Source organism: Monodelphis domestica, chromosome 5 (genome assembly GCF_027887165.1).
Source record: "Monodelphis domestica isolate mMonDom1 chromosome 5, mMonDom1.pri, whole genome shotgun sequence".
NCBI classification, from domain to species: Eukaryota; Metazoa; Chordata; class Mammalia; order Didelphimorphia; family Didelphidae; genus Monodelphis; species Monodelphis domestica.
Genome location: NC_077231.1, coordinates 34,891,605 through 34,907,837, shown reverse-complemented (window position 1 = coordinate 34,907,837; position 16,233 = coordinate 34,891,605). Strand labels below are relative to the sequence as shown.

Below are 16,233 nucleotides of genomic sequence, written 5' to 3'. Positions count from 1 at the left end.
GGTGACAGTGGTGGGCCTTTAATGTGTTACCTTCCAGATGCTGGCAAATTTTATCTAATGGGAATTACCAGTTATGGTCATGGTTGTGCTCGAAAAAATTACCCTGGTGTTTATGTCCGAGTGCAGTTATTTAGAACATGGATGATAAACCAATTGCTTCGGGCAGCAGGTGAAGACAGAAATAAGATGCATATTGGACAAGGGCAGATCTTTCTTTTTGCAGTCTTCTTCAGTTTTTTAATGACCACATAAATTGGCACTAGAACCATAATACCTTCTTTTGTAGCTTGCCCTTTTTCATATACTCATATTGCACAAAATGCTAATTTATCTTTTGCAATAAACTGGCATCTTTAAAGCTGTCACATCAATTTTCCTTATTGATATAAAAGGATTATGATATCTTGGATATGTGGTTTTAAATTAGATATGGAACCATAGACTTTTTCCTGATAATCCTAATTATATCACTTTATTATGTAATAATATGCTTTATATTCAAGGCACATTTCTCAGGACTTATAAACAAATATAAACTTAAATGTACTTTATTATAAACATATTTATATAAATAAAGGAACTTGAACATAAATATGAATGATGGTTATTTATTAAATTTATTGTGGTGTAGTGAATAGAGTAATGAACTTAATGTCAGGAAGTCTGGAATTCAAATTCTGCCTCTGAAAAAGCTCTGGGAGCATGGACAAGTAAGGTACAATCTCTCTGAGCTTCAGTTTCATATTCTGTGAAATTAATAAATGAAAAACATTTATTAAATGTTTACTATATGCCAGACAGTGGTCCATAGTACTATGGATACAAATATAAGAAAATAAGACTGTTCCTACTTTCATGGAGTTTATAACTTAAAGGGGGGAATTAATACATATAGGGTAATAGAGTTGTGGCCAGAGAGGAGTGTTTTGATAGTATTGATTTGATTTCTGTTTTCAAGGCTAGATTTGGAGTATGTGTGAAGGGAATGCTTGGGGCAACATGTCTTGAAGATAGCCACGAAGTAGAATTGGTGGGTCTGGATGTGGACTAGAATACTCACCAGTAAGAAACACAGAGTCTCCAATTAGAAGCTTGATGTGCCTGCTCAGTGGTATAGGCTAGAACACAAGAACATGGGATCAATAATGTCTGCCTTACGGGGTGGTAGAAACTTTCTTAGTAGCTCAGTCTCCATTAAGACTATGGCTTTTCTTGTTGATCCCAGAATGACTTCCTTCCCCACTATGGCCATTCTCCATCATTCTCAAAGATCAAGTTTCTGATCCTTAAAGATCAACTACTAATACACCTGGGAATGGAATTTACTTACTCGAAGCAAGTATAAACCCAGAATAATTTCTTTGGCTCCCAAATTTCCAACATGCTCACTACTGTAAGAGGGTAAATTAGAACTCTGGGGCAGTTCAAAGACCTCTGCTATGAGGCCTCCTCAGAAGATTAGGGGCTTCCTAAGAGGATAGTGTTTTGAAAGGTAAAGGAAAAAGGAATCAATCTAAACTACTCAGCACGCCCACACCAAGACCCAAGATGCTAAACACCACCCAGTACCCAGAATATATAGACTTTGTTTTACATCTCACTTCTACCAATAGTAGCTTAAGCTTGACTTAGGACAGCCCAGGAGGTCTGTCGGTTGTTAATAATTTGTCACTTGATAGCACATGTTGGTCATAGGCCATCCTCCTCAACACTTAATCCTTAAGTAGGGGTGTAGACATTCCTGTTTTGTTAGGATTTTAAAGATTTAATTAGGGTGGAGAAAATCCAAAATTCACACTACCCTCTGAGAATAGCACTACAAAAAATTTATAATAAGCAGAGCTCTTCTTTGAGATTTTTGGTAGTTGAAAAGGTTTCTGGGTTCCTTAGGCCTCCCCCTTTGGTTATTGCTTTACATCTGTTAAATCTCTCTAAGACATTGTTAGTGTCTCTATTTTTGTCAGTGTCCAAGTACTTAGAATTAGCAGCTCATTTGAATAGTTTGTAACTATAATAATTGCAAACAGTGTCTTCTCAGCTTTATTCTAATAATTCAACTGGGAAATAAGCTTAAGGAAGTGACTAGGGAGTTGTAGACCCTAAGAACAGCAAACTCAAATAATCCACGACCTCAGCTAAGGATAGTGAAAGCAAACAGGTTCAAGGAGACAGTAATGGGGCAAAATCATTGCTTCCATTACAAGACATGACTACCCTTAATGCAGACTCTGGGATTATTCACATTAAAAACACACAAACCTGCTGTGAGCCATCAGACCACAACGCCTTGACAGAGTCATGTGTGGTAGCTGGGGAGACCACAGAGTGGTCCTTGGCAAGATGTGATTGCCCACCCAACCCCCTTTACATGACCTCTTTCATCAATGCCCCTTTCTTATGAATTGGCATGATTATTATTCTCCCTAGTCTCAAAAGAAATAATGCAAGAGCAAAACATCTGTACCCTAATTCTCTAAAACATCACCAAAAGATCAGACCCTTAGACCCAATCCCAAAAAGACTATCATGGGTTAACTTTTACTTAGGTACATAATTCCCAGAAAAACCACAGCTACAGGACAAGCCCAAAACTTTCTCATGAAGCCAGCACACAAATCAATCATAGAGGCCCGAGCAATAAGTACAAGTACACCAAGCTTCAGTATGCCTCAGGAACTTCCTAGTAGAACCCTGAGAAATGACTAGTCTAAATTTGAATTGTGTTCCCAGTACCCTCAGCCTCAATGGTATGATTGTTGAATTGTCTTCTAAGAATTGCTGATTAATTATTCCATTTTATTAAAAGCAATACGTAATTTTCCTTGATTGTTTGTAAGCTCAAAACTCACAGGGTAATGATAAAATTAAGCCACCTGTGACGAAATCATTTATCTTGTGTGCAACCTTTATTCTGTCTGTAATCTCAATACAAAAATATAGAATGTTAATCAAGTGATTTGTTAAAAGTTAATGTATTACTTTTCCAATTATCTCTCTATGATTTTGTGTATCTGCATGGCAAGAAAATGGGTATAAAAATAATGATCAGACATCAGGATAGTGGAGCAGCTGTCAGATGTAAAACAGTCCCATGGCTGTAATGATTAAGCTGTCTTCCATTTGTTATTTTTGTTGACTGACTGTTTACTAGTCGGAATACACTGGAGTTGTGGGCAAGGGTGGACTTTGCCCGTGGCACAACCCATTCAAAACTCATGACCTAGAACATCTAAAAAAGCGCATGCCAAATTTTTACAAAGAATCCATGAGGTGCATTAAGGAGTTACACCATGCAATTAGATTATTTGATCTGACATTCAAAGATACTGACCTTCTGTCTAAACTTTTTTCTAAAAGGGAGAAAGAGCAATTTATTAAAGAAACCAGAAATAACTCAAATTTAATCGCATGGCCAGAAGATGCCCCAAACCTAGAACTTTCCAACACCCAGAACCTTATATTTCTAGACCAGGCTAGAAATGAACTAATCAAAGCAATAAGAAATTTTACCAAATGAACTGATACATGGGGGAGATTTGAAAAATTCAAAATAGAAGCAGGGGAACATCCATCCACATTTCTCAATCGTGTTGTGAAGATGGGTGAAAATATTCATGGGTTCACAGATTTGTGAGAAGCCAATCTCTAACACATTAGGAGACAATTCGTTAAGGGCAGCTGTGTACCAGTTAGGCAATACTTTCGTCTTCATTGCCCAACTGGGAATCATCAGGACTAGAGGAATTAAGGGAAACTGTCACTTACATATTTAATGGGGAAAGGGAACACAAATCTAAGCAAAGAGATGAGCTGATACAAGAGTTATGTTCACAGCTGAAAGAGGCTAAAAACAAACTCAGGCAGAAAGAAATAGTTGAAGTGAAAAACCTGGCAACATTACAATCTTATAGACCCAGAAGAGAATTTACCTAAAGATAGCAAAAACAATCAACCCAGATGTTTTCTCTGTGGAAAGATTGGGCACTTTGTGAAAAAGTGAACATGTAGACTAAAAGCCCAAATCAATGCAACAGATAAAATGTACCAACAGTTCGGTAAGGCAAGCCCCAGATCTGAATACAATGAAGAGGTTCTGTGCATAAATGGAGATTTTGAGCCTTTGGACTTCATCCCCCAGAAGTCCCTTAGAATTTCCCAAAATTCCCTTTTCCTGCATCCCTGTATTTTGTGTGATTATATTTAAGTGGCTGTAATTCCTCCCTCTTCCTTTCTCTTGGACCTGCGTCCAGGCTGAAGTCAGGCAGTTCTTTTGTTTTAGTTATTATTAATAAAACTATAAAATATAATATTTAGTTATTGATTATTAATTTTAAAAACCACACTTAAATATTCATCTATTACTGCTGGAACTGCAAACTCAAGTCAGTTATTTAGCCATACCAAGATATAAAGGGTGGTAGCAAAAGGGGTGAGGAAAATAAAACTGTGACTAAAGACGAAGATAGTGATACACAAACAGTGAAAAATGATATGACAGGAAAATGAAGGAAAAGATTTAAACATGGGCAACAACCTGTGAGTTGACTGGAACAATAATAGAGAGGACCCATGTTACTAGAGGAAAAATTAAGTGAAGACAAAGTTACAACAACTATTGAACAGACAATGATTTAATAGTAGATAACACTGTAACTAGAATCCATTGCAAAGATACAGAAGCAACAGAAAGTGAGCTAAAAGAAATCTTAGCTAAGACAAAGTGCAAAAACAAAGTGGGAAAAGACTGTGAGCTGGGAACTGAAATTCTAGGAGAAATTGTAGAGACAAATGTGGATGATTCAAAGAGTTTCATGTCCTCTAGTTACTCCAAAACAGAATCTCTACCTGTTGAGGAAGAAAAGCTATCTTTTCCAACAACAGCAAGGGCTAAAGGGTCAGACAAATCTCTAACACCCGGACAAAACCAAAGGGACAGACCTTCCGGGGAAAGAAACAACGGGAATAACAAAGAAAAGACACCTATCACTGATCTGTTGCAGAAATCCACATTGAATCATAATATCAAAGATTTTAATCCATCAGAATAGTGAATATGTGTCCCCAAACTTATTCAAGTCTTGCAATCCTAAGGCAAACAGCAGATGCAAAATTGAATTTGATATACCAATAGTAGAAGTTTTCCAAGAGCCTAATACAAATGAACCACATGTGATGCTAAAAGTAGGAGAAGAGATTTATCCAGCATTATTTGACACAGGCACCAGTAACTCAATATTGAAAACATCTCCTGACAATAGCAGAATAGTAGGATCAGTACAAGTCACAGGAACTACTGGAAGGACTCAAAGTGTACCAAAACTACAATCCAAAATGGTTACCCTTGAGCCACTGACAGTTGACCACACTTTCCGACTAATTCCAGAATGTCTGTCCAATCTCTATTTTATACCTATGGTGTAAAATAGGTACAACAATTCAATGTGATCCTTCAGGGAAAATTTTCTTACATCTCCCAAAGGACTCATTGCATGCTTATCCACTATTATTTCTAGATACAGTGGAAAGTGATGAAGAACTGAATTTGAAGAGCCAGCTCCCAAAACTATTCTTTCCCTTCCCTAGCCCCCTCAACCCCAGGAACTGATAACACCCCAGTCCCAGGAATTCCTGTGCACTCCCTCTGCCACTCCAGGATAAAAAGCCTACAATTCCCAGACTCGGGGCTCCAGCCATTTTTAGAGTGCTGAGCCCAAACTGCAGTTTGTTTAATAAACTCCCTCCTATGTGTTACATTGTTGGTCATTGTTTCATCCTTGGGATTGATAAACCGGACACTTCATATGGGAGCTTGTTCTGGGATCCCACAAAGGAAATGGAGTCTGACCAACAGAGGGAGGGGACCCCTGTCATTAGAGCAACTTGAGACAGTGGGATCTGGAACATGTCACATCTTGGTGGAGGATGGTAGGGTCCAGTGAGTAGCCTCTGGAGGTGTTGAATGAATGTGCGGAAAATGTTGTGTGAGAGTGAGGAGGTCGGGTCTCCTGAGTCATCAGCATACAGCTAAGTGGCTGACCATTGGTCACTGGCCCGGGGGATGTTCGGGATGGCCTATTGCCAAGCTGAACTCATTCGGGAGAACTTCCCACTGTAAATCTTGAAATTTCTCAGATTTGTGAATGTTAAAAATTTCCCCATCAGGGAATTCTCAATTGGAACAATTCCCTACTAGGAACATTCCCCATTTTGACTGTGAGAACTTGTCAGGATCAGAAATGGGAGGACCTCTACTCCACCCGTACTTAAGACTGCTTTAGGGGAGAAAACTTCTTGCTAAACAATGAAAGTACTTAGACCCATACTTATAATGAGGCAAGGAGTTCTTTGAGCCATGCCTGTTTTTAGAATTGATACAATGGGATGCTAGGTACCTATAAAGGTCAGGCAACTTGTAAACTTGCCAGGAGCAAAGAGGTGAAAACTTATTCAGAGGTTTTCTCTTGAGGGGATTAGTCGACTCAGCTGTGTTTTCTCTGGTTCAGACTTACTCAGAGGTTTTCTACTAAAGGGATTAGTCGACCCAGCAGTGTTTTTAGAATGGGTTGTCCTTTGGAAAACGTCTACTGTGATTGGTAGATGTAAGGACTATGGGGAGGTGACATAGGAGAAAAACCCCTATATAAGAAAAAGCAGAATCTCTTCAAGGAGCAATCCTTTTGGATAAATCTCTTATGAGAATCCTTTTGGAGGATCTCTTGAGAGAGGCTCTGGAGAAGGGAAGCTCTTGGAGGACAATCTCTAAGGAGGTCTCACTGGAGCTCCTCTGAGGGGACTCTGTCCCTCTGGAGGCTCTTGAGAGAGGCCCTTTGGAACAGTCTCTGGCTGGAAGGCTCTTTGAGGAGGACTCTGGCTGGAACTCTCTCTGGTGAAGTCAGCTGAGATGGAGCTGGCCTGGTGTCACTAGAATCCTTGCTTAGACAGACCTTGTGGTGAGTGATAAAAGACTGACTGACTGATCTTTCTCTCTTAAGACTCAGGTCTAGGCCATGTTGGCTTAAGGCCCTTCATACTTATTTCCTTTTTCTTTCTTTCTCTCTTTTCTTTAATTCCTCATTGTATTATTAAAGTTTCTATAAAACCCAGTTGACTTGGATATATTAATAATTGGGAATATTTCCCTGGTGACCACCTTATATTTGATTTTAAACACAACACTGTAGTGAAACATATTTCCTGCAGTCACAATTTACTCACCCACTCTTATATCTATCTTCCACTATTTTACTCACTACAGTTTACAACCTCAACCATTTTAAGTCTTACAATTTATGAATTTAACTCTTTTAATCACCACATTTTATGGCCATAACTATTTTAAATATAACACCACCTATTTCTGAGTGTGGACCTGGAAAGTATGCAGTGTTTATTTCCTGTGAGGGGATAGGTCAGAAGTCCTGGGAAGCATGTGGATGAAGACTGTGACACCCCTCCTGGCTACCTTCACCTAGGGATCCCTGACTCCCTCTCCCTTGAATGAGCCATGGGAAGGACCTGTCGGACTTGACTCTCTTAAACAAGGTATTCTGGCCAGTTGATTTTAGTTGACTTTATTTGTGGGGTTAGAGTCCATACTGCAGTGGTTAAAGGCCCTTTCCCAGGGTTCAAGTCCCCAGTTTGGGGTGGTTAGAGGCCCCCTGGTTGGAATTAAAAAACCCAGTGGACGCACTGTAGGAAGGGGGTGTGACGTTGGGGGAAGCCTGGAGACACTGCTCCATTTTTGGGACCACTCACCCCTAGCCCCTGGGGGTGAGTAGAGGAGTATATCCAATCCAACTTTCATATTTGTTGTGTCTCTCTTGGCTGTCCAGTCCATCACGTATTGCCCTGTCTGCATTCATGTTCACCACGTTTATGTATAGCCTACTAACTCCTTTCATTCTACAGGACATTATGAGACAGGGAGAGTCCACCCCAGAAGTCCACTCCGCTCTCCCTCATGACTACCCATTTCTCTGTCTTCAAGGTAAGGGCCCACAACCTCTCCATGTCCATAAAAAAGAGTAAACTTGTTACCTTCTGCTCTTCAGAGTAGCCGGCATTTGGTCTGGAATGGCCCAAGGAGGGGACCCTCAACTTAGAGGTTATTTCCAAAGTCCGGGTCCAGGTTTTAGATCCTGGCCCACAAGGCCATCCCGATCAGATTCCTTATATTCTTACCTGACAAGGCCTAGTCCTGGACCTCCTGTTGTGGCTCCAATCCTTTCTTCCCTCAGATGCCCATGCCCCCTCAAAGGGAGCCCTTAAAGCCTTGACCTTCTCAGAGGATGTGAGGAAAAAGAGGTGTAGGGGCGCTGGAATATCTTCTGAGCCAGAAGCCTCAGCCCAACCTGTATTACCAGAGTCGGCCCTGAGGCTTTGGACCTGCCCCCCCCCCACCTTATTCCCCCTTACACCCTCACTTAGGGGCCAAGAACAAGGCAGAAGGGGGGGTAGCTCATGGCACTCGTAGCCAAGGAAGAAAAGGCACCCCAGAGCCTCAGGATCCCACCTCCACCACTGATCTCCCTGTCAGGGTCGTCGGGCCCACAGTTCCGGGTGGGCCCTAAGTATATCAATATTGGCCATTTTCTTCCAGTGACTTTTATAATTGGGAAAAATTGGCTCTAAATAGCTTGGTAGAGAAATAAAAACAAACAACTAATTTCTTTTTGTAATGTCGAATGACCATGTTACACCTTCTATAAGCGAGAGGCATGGCCTATCCACGGCACCCTAAAATTGTAATATCATCCTCTACTTGGGTAGTGGCTGTGCTGGACTTCTCCCTTTTCAGTCTGGGAAGCCTCAGGTGTGGAGTAGCTACCAAGCCTGAGGTCTGAGCCAGATTGGGAGTAGCCAATCCAATACGACAAAGGGAAAAGCATCCTTGCAGGCCCCTCCTGTTGGGACGAGATCAAATCTAAGCAGCCTGAGCGAAAATTCAATTGGGTGATTGTGTTTGTTTTCTGTCATGTTGCATAGCTGAGCAACATCAAGAAAAATATGAGGAAATTGGCTTTTTGATACCCTAAATTCTAACACCAGGTGGCAATTGGACATATTTTGCAGGAAAGAGGACATAATATGGGCAGAAACTCCTTACCTTTTAGCTTTATCCCCTAACAGTTCTCCAAACTCTACTCTTTACTTGGATTTTAAGGCAAGGGCCCACCGAGAAATCCAGGCAGAGATGGAAAAAAAAAACAAAACAGGAAACCAGGAAGCTATCAGTTCATTGATCAGATCTGTCTTCCTCCTCTGCTGCAGGAAGAGGGTTGATTCTGAGCAGAAAGTCAACTGGTGAGACACCCCTACTTTTGGGATTTTTAATGTCTTACACTTTTAAAACTACGGTAGGGTTTTTTCAGCTTGTAGAACAACCTATTAATTATTCTTGTTGGTTGTCTCTCGAACCAAGGATGACGATTGACTTTGTGCATTTTTGTGCACAAAGACACCTGTGCATGAAGATTTAAGTGGAAAAGTCAATGCACGGAGACAGTCCCACTCTCTCGGCATTGGAAGCCTGGGTCCATTGGCACGAAAAGTCGTTACACCTGGAGACTTCCTCAGATGCTTGGCGACCTTAAATTAATATATATCAGTCTTTTAAAGTGATTTCCATGTCACATGTGTACTCCCTCTACCACTCCAGGATAAAAAGCCTGCAAGCCCCAGACTCAGGGCTCCAGGCATTTTTAGAGTGCTGAGCTCAAACTGAAGTTTGTTTAATAAACTCCCTCCTGTGTGTTACATTGTTGGTCATTGTTTCATTCTGGGGATTGATAAACCAGGAACTTCAAATTCAATTTTTTTCAATCCCAAGTGAAATTCTAGATGCGGTATGGGCTAAACACAGACACTGATTGGGCTATTGAAATCTTCAACACCAGTGAGGGTCATAACTGAAATAGTACAATTAGATTTGAAGGGTTTTAGGGAAGAAACACAGGGGGAATAACATTTAAATATTTTCATTTTATTTAGCAGAGAGGGAGAAGGGAGAAAGGAAGGAAAGGAATAAGGGAGAAATCTTAACTTCTTTTACCCAATAAATAAATAAATAAATAAATAAATATATATATAATATATATATGTGTGTGTGTGTGTGTGTGTGTGTGTGTGTGCTATCTGACTTATTCTATCTAATCTCTAAGTTATCTAAAGGAAAAGTCCAGTATCTTACAAAAGAGTCCTTGGTGAGCAAAATCCAAGAATACCAGAAGATATGTTCACAGATCGTATTTTCCCCAGTTGTATCAGCTTCTCAATCTCTGTCCAGCAGAGTACTGAAGTGTGACTTCTTATCCATAGCAAAAGATATTCACAGGCTTGTAACTTGAAAGATGATCCTCAAGCTGCTTCAGAAAAACACACCTGTCACCTTCCTCTCTCTTCCTCTCCCAGGTTCAGGTAGAGAGAGAGTCAGTTGTTCAACTGTCCCTCAGGGATTCCACTCTACCAGGCTCCAGGAAAGATTCTGATCTCATGCACTTGTCAATCATTCTTATGCACTAAGTATAACATTGCAACAGAACTAAGGCAGGAACACCACCACGAATTCCTCCATACAAACTTAACAAGGAAGCCACTGAAGGCATAAGACCAGTAATCGAAAGCTTGCTAAGCCAAAAAATCATAGTACCAAAAATCTCTGAATACAATACACCCATAATGCCAATCAAGAAAACAAAACCAGACAGACAAGGCAAAGTAGCATAGAGATTCATACAAGATTTGAGAGCAGTAAACAATTTCATTATAAACTCCCATCCCATCACGCCAAACCCTGTAACCATATTAGCCGAAATTCCTAGCAAAGTCTAGTATTACACAGTCGTGGATCTCTATTAAGCATATTTTCCCATCCCTATCCATGAGGACAGCCAAAAAATTTTTGCATTTACCTGGTAAGGAATCCAGATAACCTGGTGCTGGTCTGCACAAGGCTGGTCTGAAAGTACAAGCCTATTTTGCCAAATCCTTAAACAAGATCTAAAGACAATCATAGTTAGTAGTACACTTCATCCTTTTAGCCAGTCCCATAGCCAAAATTTGTCTTAGAGACAGCACTAAACTCCTATGTGAACTATATAAGAGAGGGCATAAAATGTCAGTCAAAATTACAATGGTGCTTGCCCACAGTTTAATATCTCAGTTTCATATTGGAGAAGGGGATGTATTAATTAGAATTTTTAACCCTTGGACTTCATCCCACAAAAGTCCTTCAGTATTTCCCAGGATTCCTCTCCATACTCCACTACATTGGGTGGTCACATTTGTATTATAGTTTGATGTCTCCGCCCTGTCTCTTTCTTCTTTCACAGTTGAGTTAGGCAGGTTTTACTCGAGCTTTTTATTTCAAGTTGTTATTAATAAATCTTATAATACTTGAGTTATTGTATATTAGTTTTAATTCTCACATTTTGGCTTACCATGTGGGGATAGAATTCTAAAAAATTTTTTTCTTAAGTCTTTGAGAAAGAATAGACAATAGAGAAATTTTACAAGCCGTGTTTTCTCTTAGTACACTTTGTGTTCTCCCAGCACCACTTCCTCCCACTCCTGCCCAGCTTCTGTCACTGCCTGTGCTCTTGCTTTTGTTACTGCTGCCGCCACTGTGGTTCCTGCCTCCCATCTCTGTTGCTTCCGACACCCTGAGTGTCTCCCAGTCTGCAGCTTACGACCAGACCCCGCCCTCCTGTCCCTGCTGTGAGCCTGCACTATGTCTTTTCTATACACAACCTGGGAAATTCTTAAGAACCAGGTGAAGTATAAATCCCTTTCCTTCCCACCGAGGTGGGTTTCCATTTTGCCCATTTTACAGCAGGGGAGAAGAAAAACTGCACTATTCAGCCCCACTCCCTTCTAGTTTTCAAGCAGATTAAAAAAAAAAAAAGCTGACTCTGGGCTCCTAGTTTTGAAGGCTGTTACTGAATGGTTCCTCCCCACTCCGGGGAGGACAGTTAGCCCAAAATCAGTGGATTTAAAGTCAGAATTTTGGGGAACAAACCAGATTTTTTTCTTTTGACTCAAAATACCAAGGAGTACTCTTTCTCTCATAGGCAAATACAGTATTGTTCTCCCTCTAAGTTTTGTCCTTTTTGTTTACTCTGTAAATAAAATCCATTCACCTTTTATTTTTTGGAGGAATGGTGCTATTTCAAGGCATGCTTGAAACTCTGAAATAACAGTTCAAGTTGGAAGAGCTAGCAAGCTTACATTGGCTCTGTTTAATTCTTTTACTGGCAGTTTTTATTTTCACTGGAGATTTCCCACCTTATTTACTTCTCCTTAAGAATATGCAGCAACAAGCTAGGCTGCTTGATTTCCTAATCAAACTGGAATATTTTGACAAAGTTTTGAAAATCTTAAATATTCTTAACATGCAGAATGGAGATTCTGACCAGTGTGTGTATGAGGAACTCCAGAGGGTGACAAAAGAAATACAAATGGATGATAAATACTGGGGAGGGGAATGAATCTTAAAGATATATGAAAGTTTATTGCTTGCTAACAATTTTGAGTTTATTCCCCTCTGTGATCAAGTGAAGAAGTCTATTGGAATTGGAGAAAAGGATTTTTAAATTCACTGCCTGCAATGTCAATGCTTATTATATATTGCTGATTGCTTTAAGATCATATAGTAATCTAATCATTATCTTTCTGTTACAATGAATCATTTTAATCTACTCTGTTTTGGCTATTAGATATATTCTGTTACTTTGTTTTATTATTTGTTCCTTTCCCCTATGACTATACCGAACAAAATATCATTGTACAAGCCCTTTTTCAGTAGCAAAACCACAATGTTTCCTTATCCATGTAAAATGGAGATTTTGAACCCTAGACTTCAATCCCCAGAAGTCCTTGGTATTTCCCAGAATTCCCTATAATCTCACCTGAGTCTCCACTTGGGAGAGATCCCAATTAGTATTTAACTGGCAGTAACACCTAATTCGCCTGCTTCCATTGCAATGATGTAGTAAGTAAGCTAAGCACGGGGATTATGAATGGGCTAATCAGCCATGGGCACAAACGTGGTTATTATTTTGTATCCTTGATTTTCTAATAAACCTTAATAAACCTCTTTTAAAATATAATATTTTTATTACTAGAGACTAATTTAATTTTTACAGTTATTGGCAATCACAAGATTTGGACGAGAACTTCTCAATTTTTTTTTTTTAAAGATAGTCTAGATAATTTTTTTTAAGCCACGTTTCTCCTGCCAAGACTTTTCAGCAAAGCTGATTCTGATTCAGCTTTTTGGTCCCTCATTCAAGCTTCTGATGTATTAACTCCTGCTGCCTGCTTCTGCGCTCCAGCAATTCTCTCCTGCCTGCAGTCTTCCGATCCGGACCTGCATGACCCAGATTACTCTTCCAGTTCTGACTCACCCCAGCCCCAATCCCAGCTGATTCTCCCAGCCAGATTGCCCCAGGCCCGGCCCCAAGACCCAGGCTGCTGGTAGTTTCTGTGTCTTTGGAATCACAAACCAGCTGGGAAAAACTGGGGTGTTCTTCCCTTAGGCTACAATTAGCCTCCACGTGGCAGGGGACCATAGGGGAGGGGGAAGAAAGAGGAGAAGGAAAATACTTTTCCAAACAGGAAGTTACAAGTGTGGCATAGTGAGAGAGCAGTGCATTTCCTATTTCAAAGGATATTTTTGAGTGCACTGATACTTTTAGTTATCTCACCTGAGATTCAGGAGAGAAATTCATCTCCCTGCAACTCTTTGCCATGTGGGCCTACCCAATTTGAGATTAAAACCCACCCTTGCTATGGAAAATCCCACCATAGTGCTGACAAAAGGCAACTCAATGGATTAAAAACAACAACAACAATGAACTTTAAAGAGACTGAAGGTTATATTTTTAAGGCTTTTTGGACTGCAATGTTTTTTAAAAATCTGTATTTTATTGCATTTTGCTGATTGTTTTGTTTAAGATTTAATTTTGTTGATTTTAAGTTCATATATTAATGTATTCAACACTATTCTGTTACACTGAATCATTTTAATGTACTGGGTTTTAACTACTGTTATATTCTATTGCTTTTCCCCTATAACTATACTGAACAAATATTACTGAATAAGCCCATATATAAAAACAGCCTTTTCTATTTTGACTTTGTAAATTGTCACATAGAGGATGGATGGACTTCCTCAAAAAACTGGTTACAGTTGTATAACAACCTTTGAAAAATTTAATGAGCTAAATATCTCCAATTGATTTTAAGGAGTCTTTTACACATGATTTTTAGATTTTTTTTCTACAACTCTGATCATTTTGCCTGCCTCTAACAGGAGGTAAGGTCCATTTTAGTAGCTGAAGTGAAATACAATTATAATCCTCACCTCCCACATTTATAAAAATGTGAATGGATGTGATATTACAGTCTCATGCCAAAGGAGCTGGGAAGTTAATCCCAGGGCATGATACCCCTGGATGGCTCCCAAAAGAGGAGCATCTCTCATTTATAACTCTTTGTCTCACTTTACCCTTTCACTAGAATGATATCTAGATTTCTTGATGATGTTCTAGACCTAAATAAATTTTACTTTGTTTAAAAATGTACTTGCCAAGGTTGAAAGATTTGCTATGTCTGTAAAAATTGTGACAAATATCCATCAGTTCATAGGTTTCTTTAAATGTCATACAGCAGACTCATATTAAATATGATAGTGGGTTTGTTTGCTATTGTAATTAACTGGGCTATTGTGAATTTTGGGGATTTTGGTACTTTTTGAATTTGCATTACATGTTGTACATGTTCTTTATAAAAAAAACTGTTACTTTGTGAAATTCATTTGCTTGTACTCACAGTGGATCTTGGCCAGGTATGAAGGGGAAATGGATCGCATTTTTGGTGAGAAACCTTGTATTCTACATTTTCTTAGTTGACACAGTGTGTCAATGATTATAAGCTATATTTTTTAATTTTAAAACTTATTTGTTATTATATTTTTCTTGCATGTGCAATATATTATTTCAGATTTTTATTTTTCTCTCCTTTTTATATTTGAAGCATGTCACCAGTATTAAGATTTTCTTTAACTTTTTTTTGATTTCGCAGTAATATAAGTTTAAAATATATTTGCTATAATGTCAATGCATGCCCCAAAAGTTTGAGACTATAAAAATGATGCCATTAATTCTTTAAAAAGAAAATTTATGGGACTTTGCTTAATGATTCTGTCTGATTCCAGGGCAAGGGAATACAAAAAAGGAGCACAAACTTAACCTGAATAGTGCCAAAAGAGCACACAGGTCGGAGGAGGAGGAGGAGGAGGAGGAGGAGGAGGAGGAGGAGGAGGAGGAGGAGGAGGAAACCAATACAGGAAGAATTGATGCACTTCTAAGCCAATACAAAGGATTTGAACCTAGGATGAAGCTTGAGGTTGCAACGTTTGACATACGTTAAGATGTAGACTTTCCTTGTATCCACACTCTTTGTGAAAATACTTATAGACAAGTATCTCAAATTTGGCTCCTACATGGCTCCTATAATCTAGACCCTTTTCTGTCTTTCATGGTGTGGCAACTTTCTGTAGTCCTGGCTACTGACTAGGTAAATGCTTAATTGCTTATATCATTTTAATTGGGCCCTGATTCAATGACCTGTTATAGATTTATTTTTCCTTTACTTAGAATTTTTACACATAAGACTTTGATAGTCTATATTTCATCCAGAAATTACTTTTTTATTTGGATTTTTTATGTTTTTGATTTCTCTTGCCAGTTGATTCATATACCTCATAACTCAGCCATGCATACCTAAATGATCCCTGTGTTTTTTCAATCACCCTCTTCAGGGGGGGGGAATGTATAATTATTATTATTTTAAATTGCAAAGTTTAAATTCCTTTTGAGAGTAATTTTAGGTTAAGAAACATGATACCTCTCCAAATCCAGAAAGTGAACTGTTTGGAGAAGACACAATTAAGATGCCTCCACAGACAACATGCTGCACAGAAGATCCAGAGTGAACTTTGGGATGTGGTGATTTGAACTGTGTGGGGTTTGAATGCATTTGTTTTGTATGTATACTCTATTGGCTTTTTGACAAGGCACCTAGCAATTATTGGTTTTGTTTTCTTTTCCTCTTATCCTCAAATTATTGTAATTTCATAGTTGGTATGTTTACAAGACTAGTCTTCCTTGGGCCTGGGGGGGGTGTAAAATGGAGATTTTGAGCCCTAGAATTCAATCTCCAGAAGTCCTTGGT

The 16,233-nt window shown here is 39.2% G+C and overlaps 2 protein-coding genes and 1 long non-coding RNA gene across 7 annotated transcripts in view; 2 read left to right on the top strand and 1 right to left on the bottom strand.

Annotated features, from left to right (window-relative positions):
* Positions 1-8,052, top strand: part of LOC130454458 (transmembrane protease serine 12-like) — a 52,285-nt gene extending 44,233 nt beyond the window's left edge. For 3 of the 5 annotated variants that reach the window (XM_056798239.1, XM_056798238.1, XM_056798237.1), the window contains exon 5: positions 1-750. In XM_056798239.1, the coding sequence (XP_056654217.1) occupies positions 1-252 (252 nt within the window). In that variant the 3' untranslated portion in view covers positions 253-750. Of the gene's footprint in view, positions 751-7,408 lie in introns of those variants that run through there. The other 2 variants (XM_056798241.1, XM_056798240.1) reach the window with 2 other exon arrangements.
* Positions 595-1,373, bottom strand: LOC130454459 (uncharacterized). Its single transcript, XR_008912064.1, has 2 exons — positions 1,061-1,373; positions 595-746 (listed from the first exon to the last, which is right to left on the bottom strand). It is a non-coding gene; the product is annotated as an uncharacterized LOC130454459 (long non-coding RNA).
* Positions 8,053-8,460: 408 nt separating the features above from the next.
* Positions 8,461-16,233, top strand: part of LOC100023397 (transmembrane serine protease 12) — a 36,151-nt gene continuing 28,378 nt past the window's right edge. The window contains exons 1-2 of the mRNA XM_056800623.1: positions 8,461-8,559; positions 11,577-11,715. Of these exons, the coding sequence (XP_056656601.1) occupies positions 8,461-8,559; positions 11,577-11,715 (238 nt within the window). The remainder of the gene's footprint in view (positions 8,560-11,576; positions 11,716-16,233) is intronic.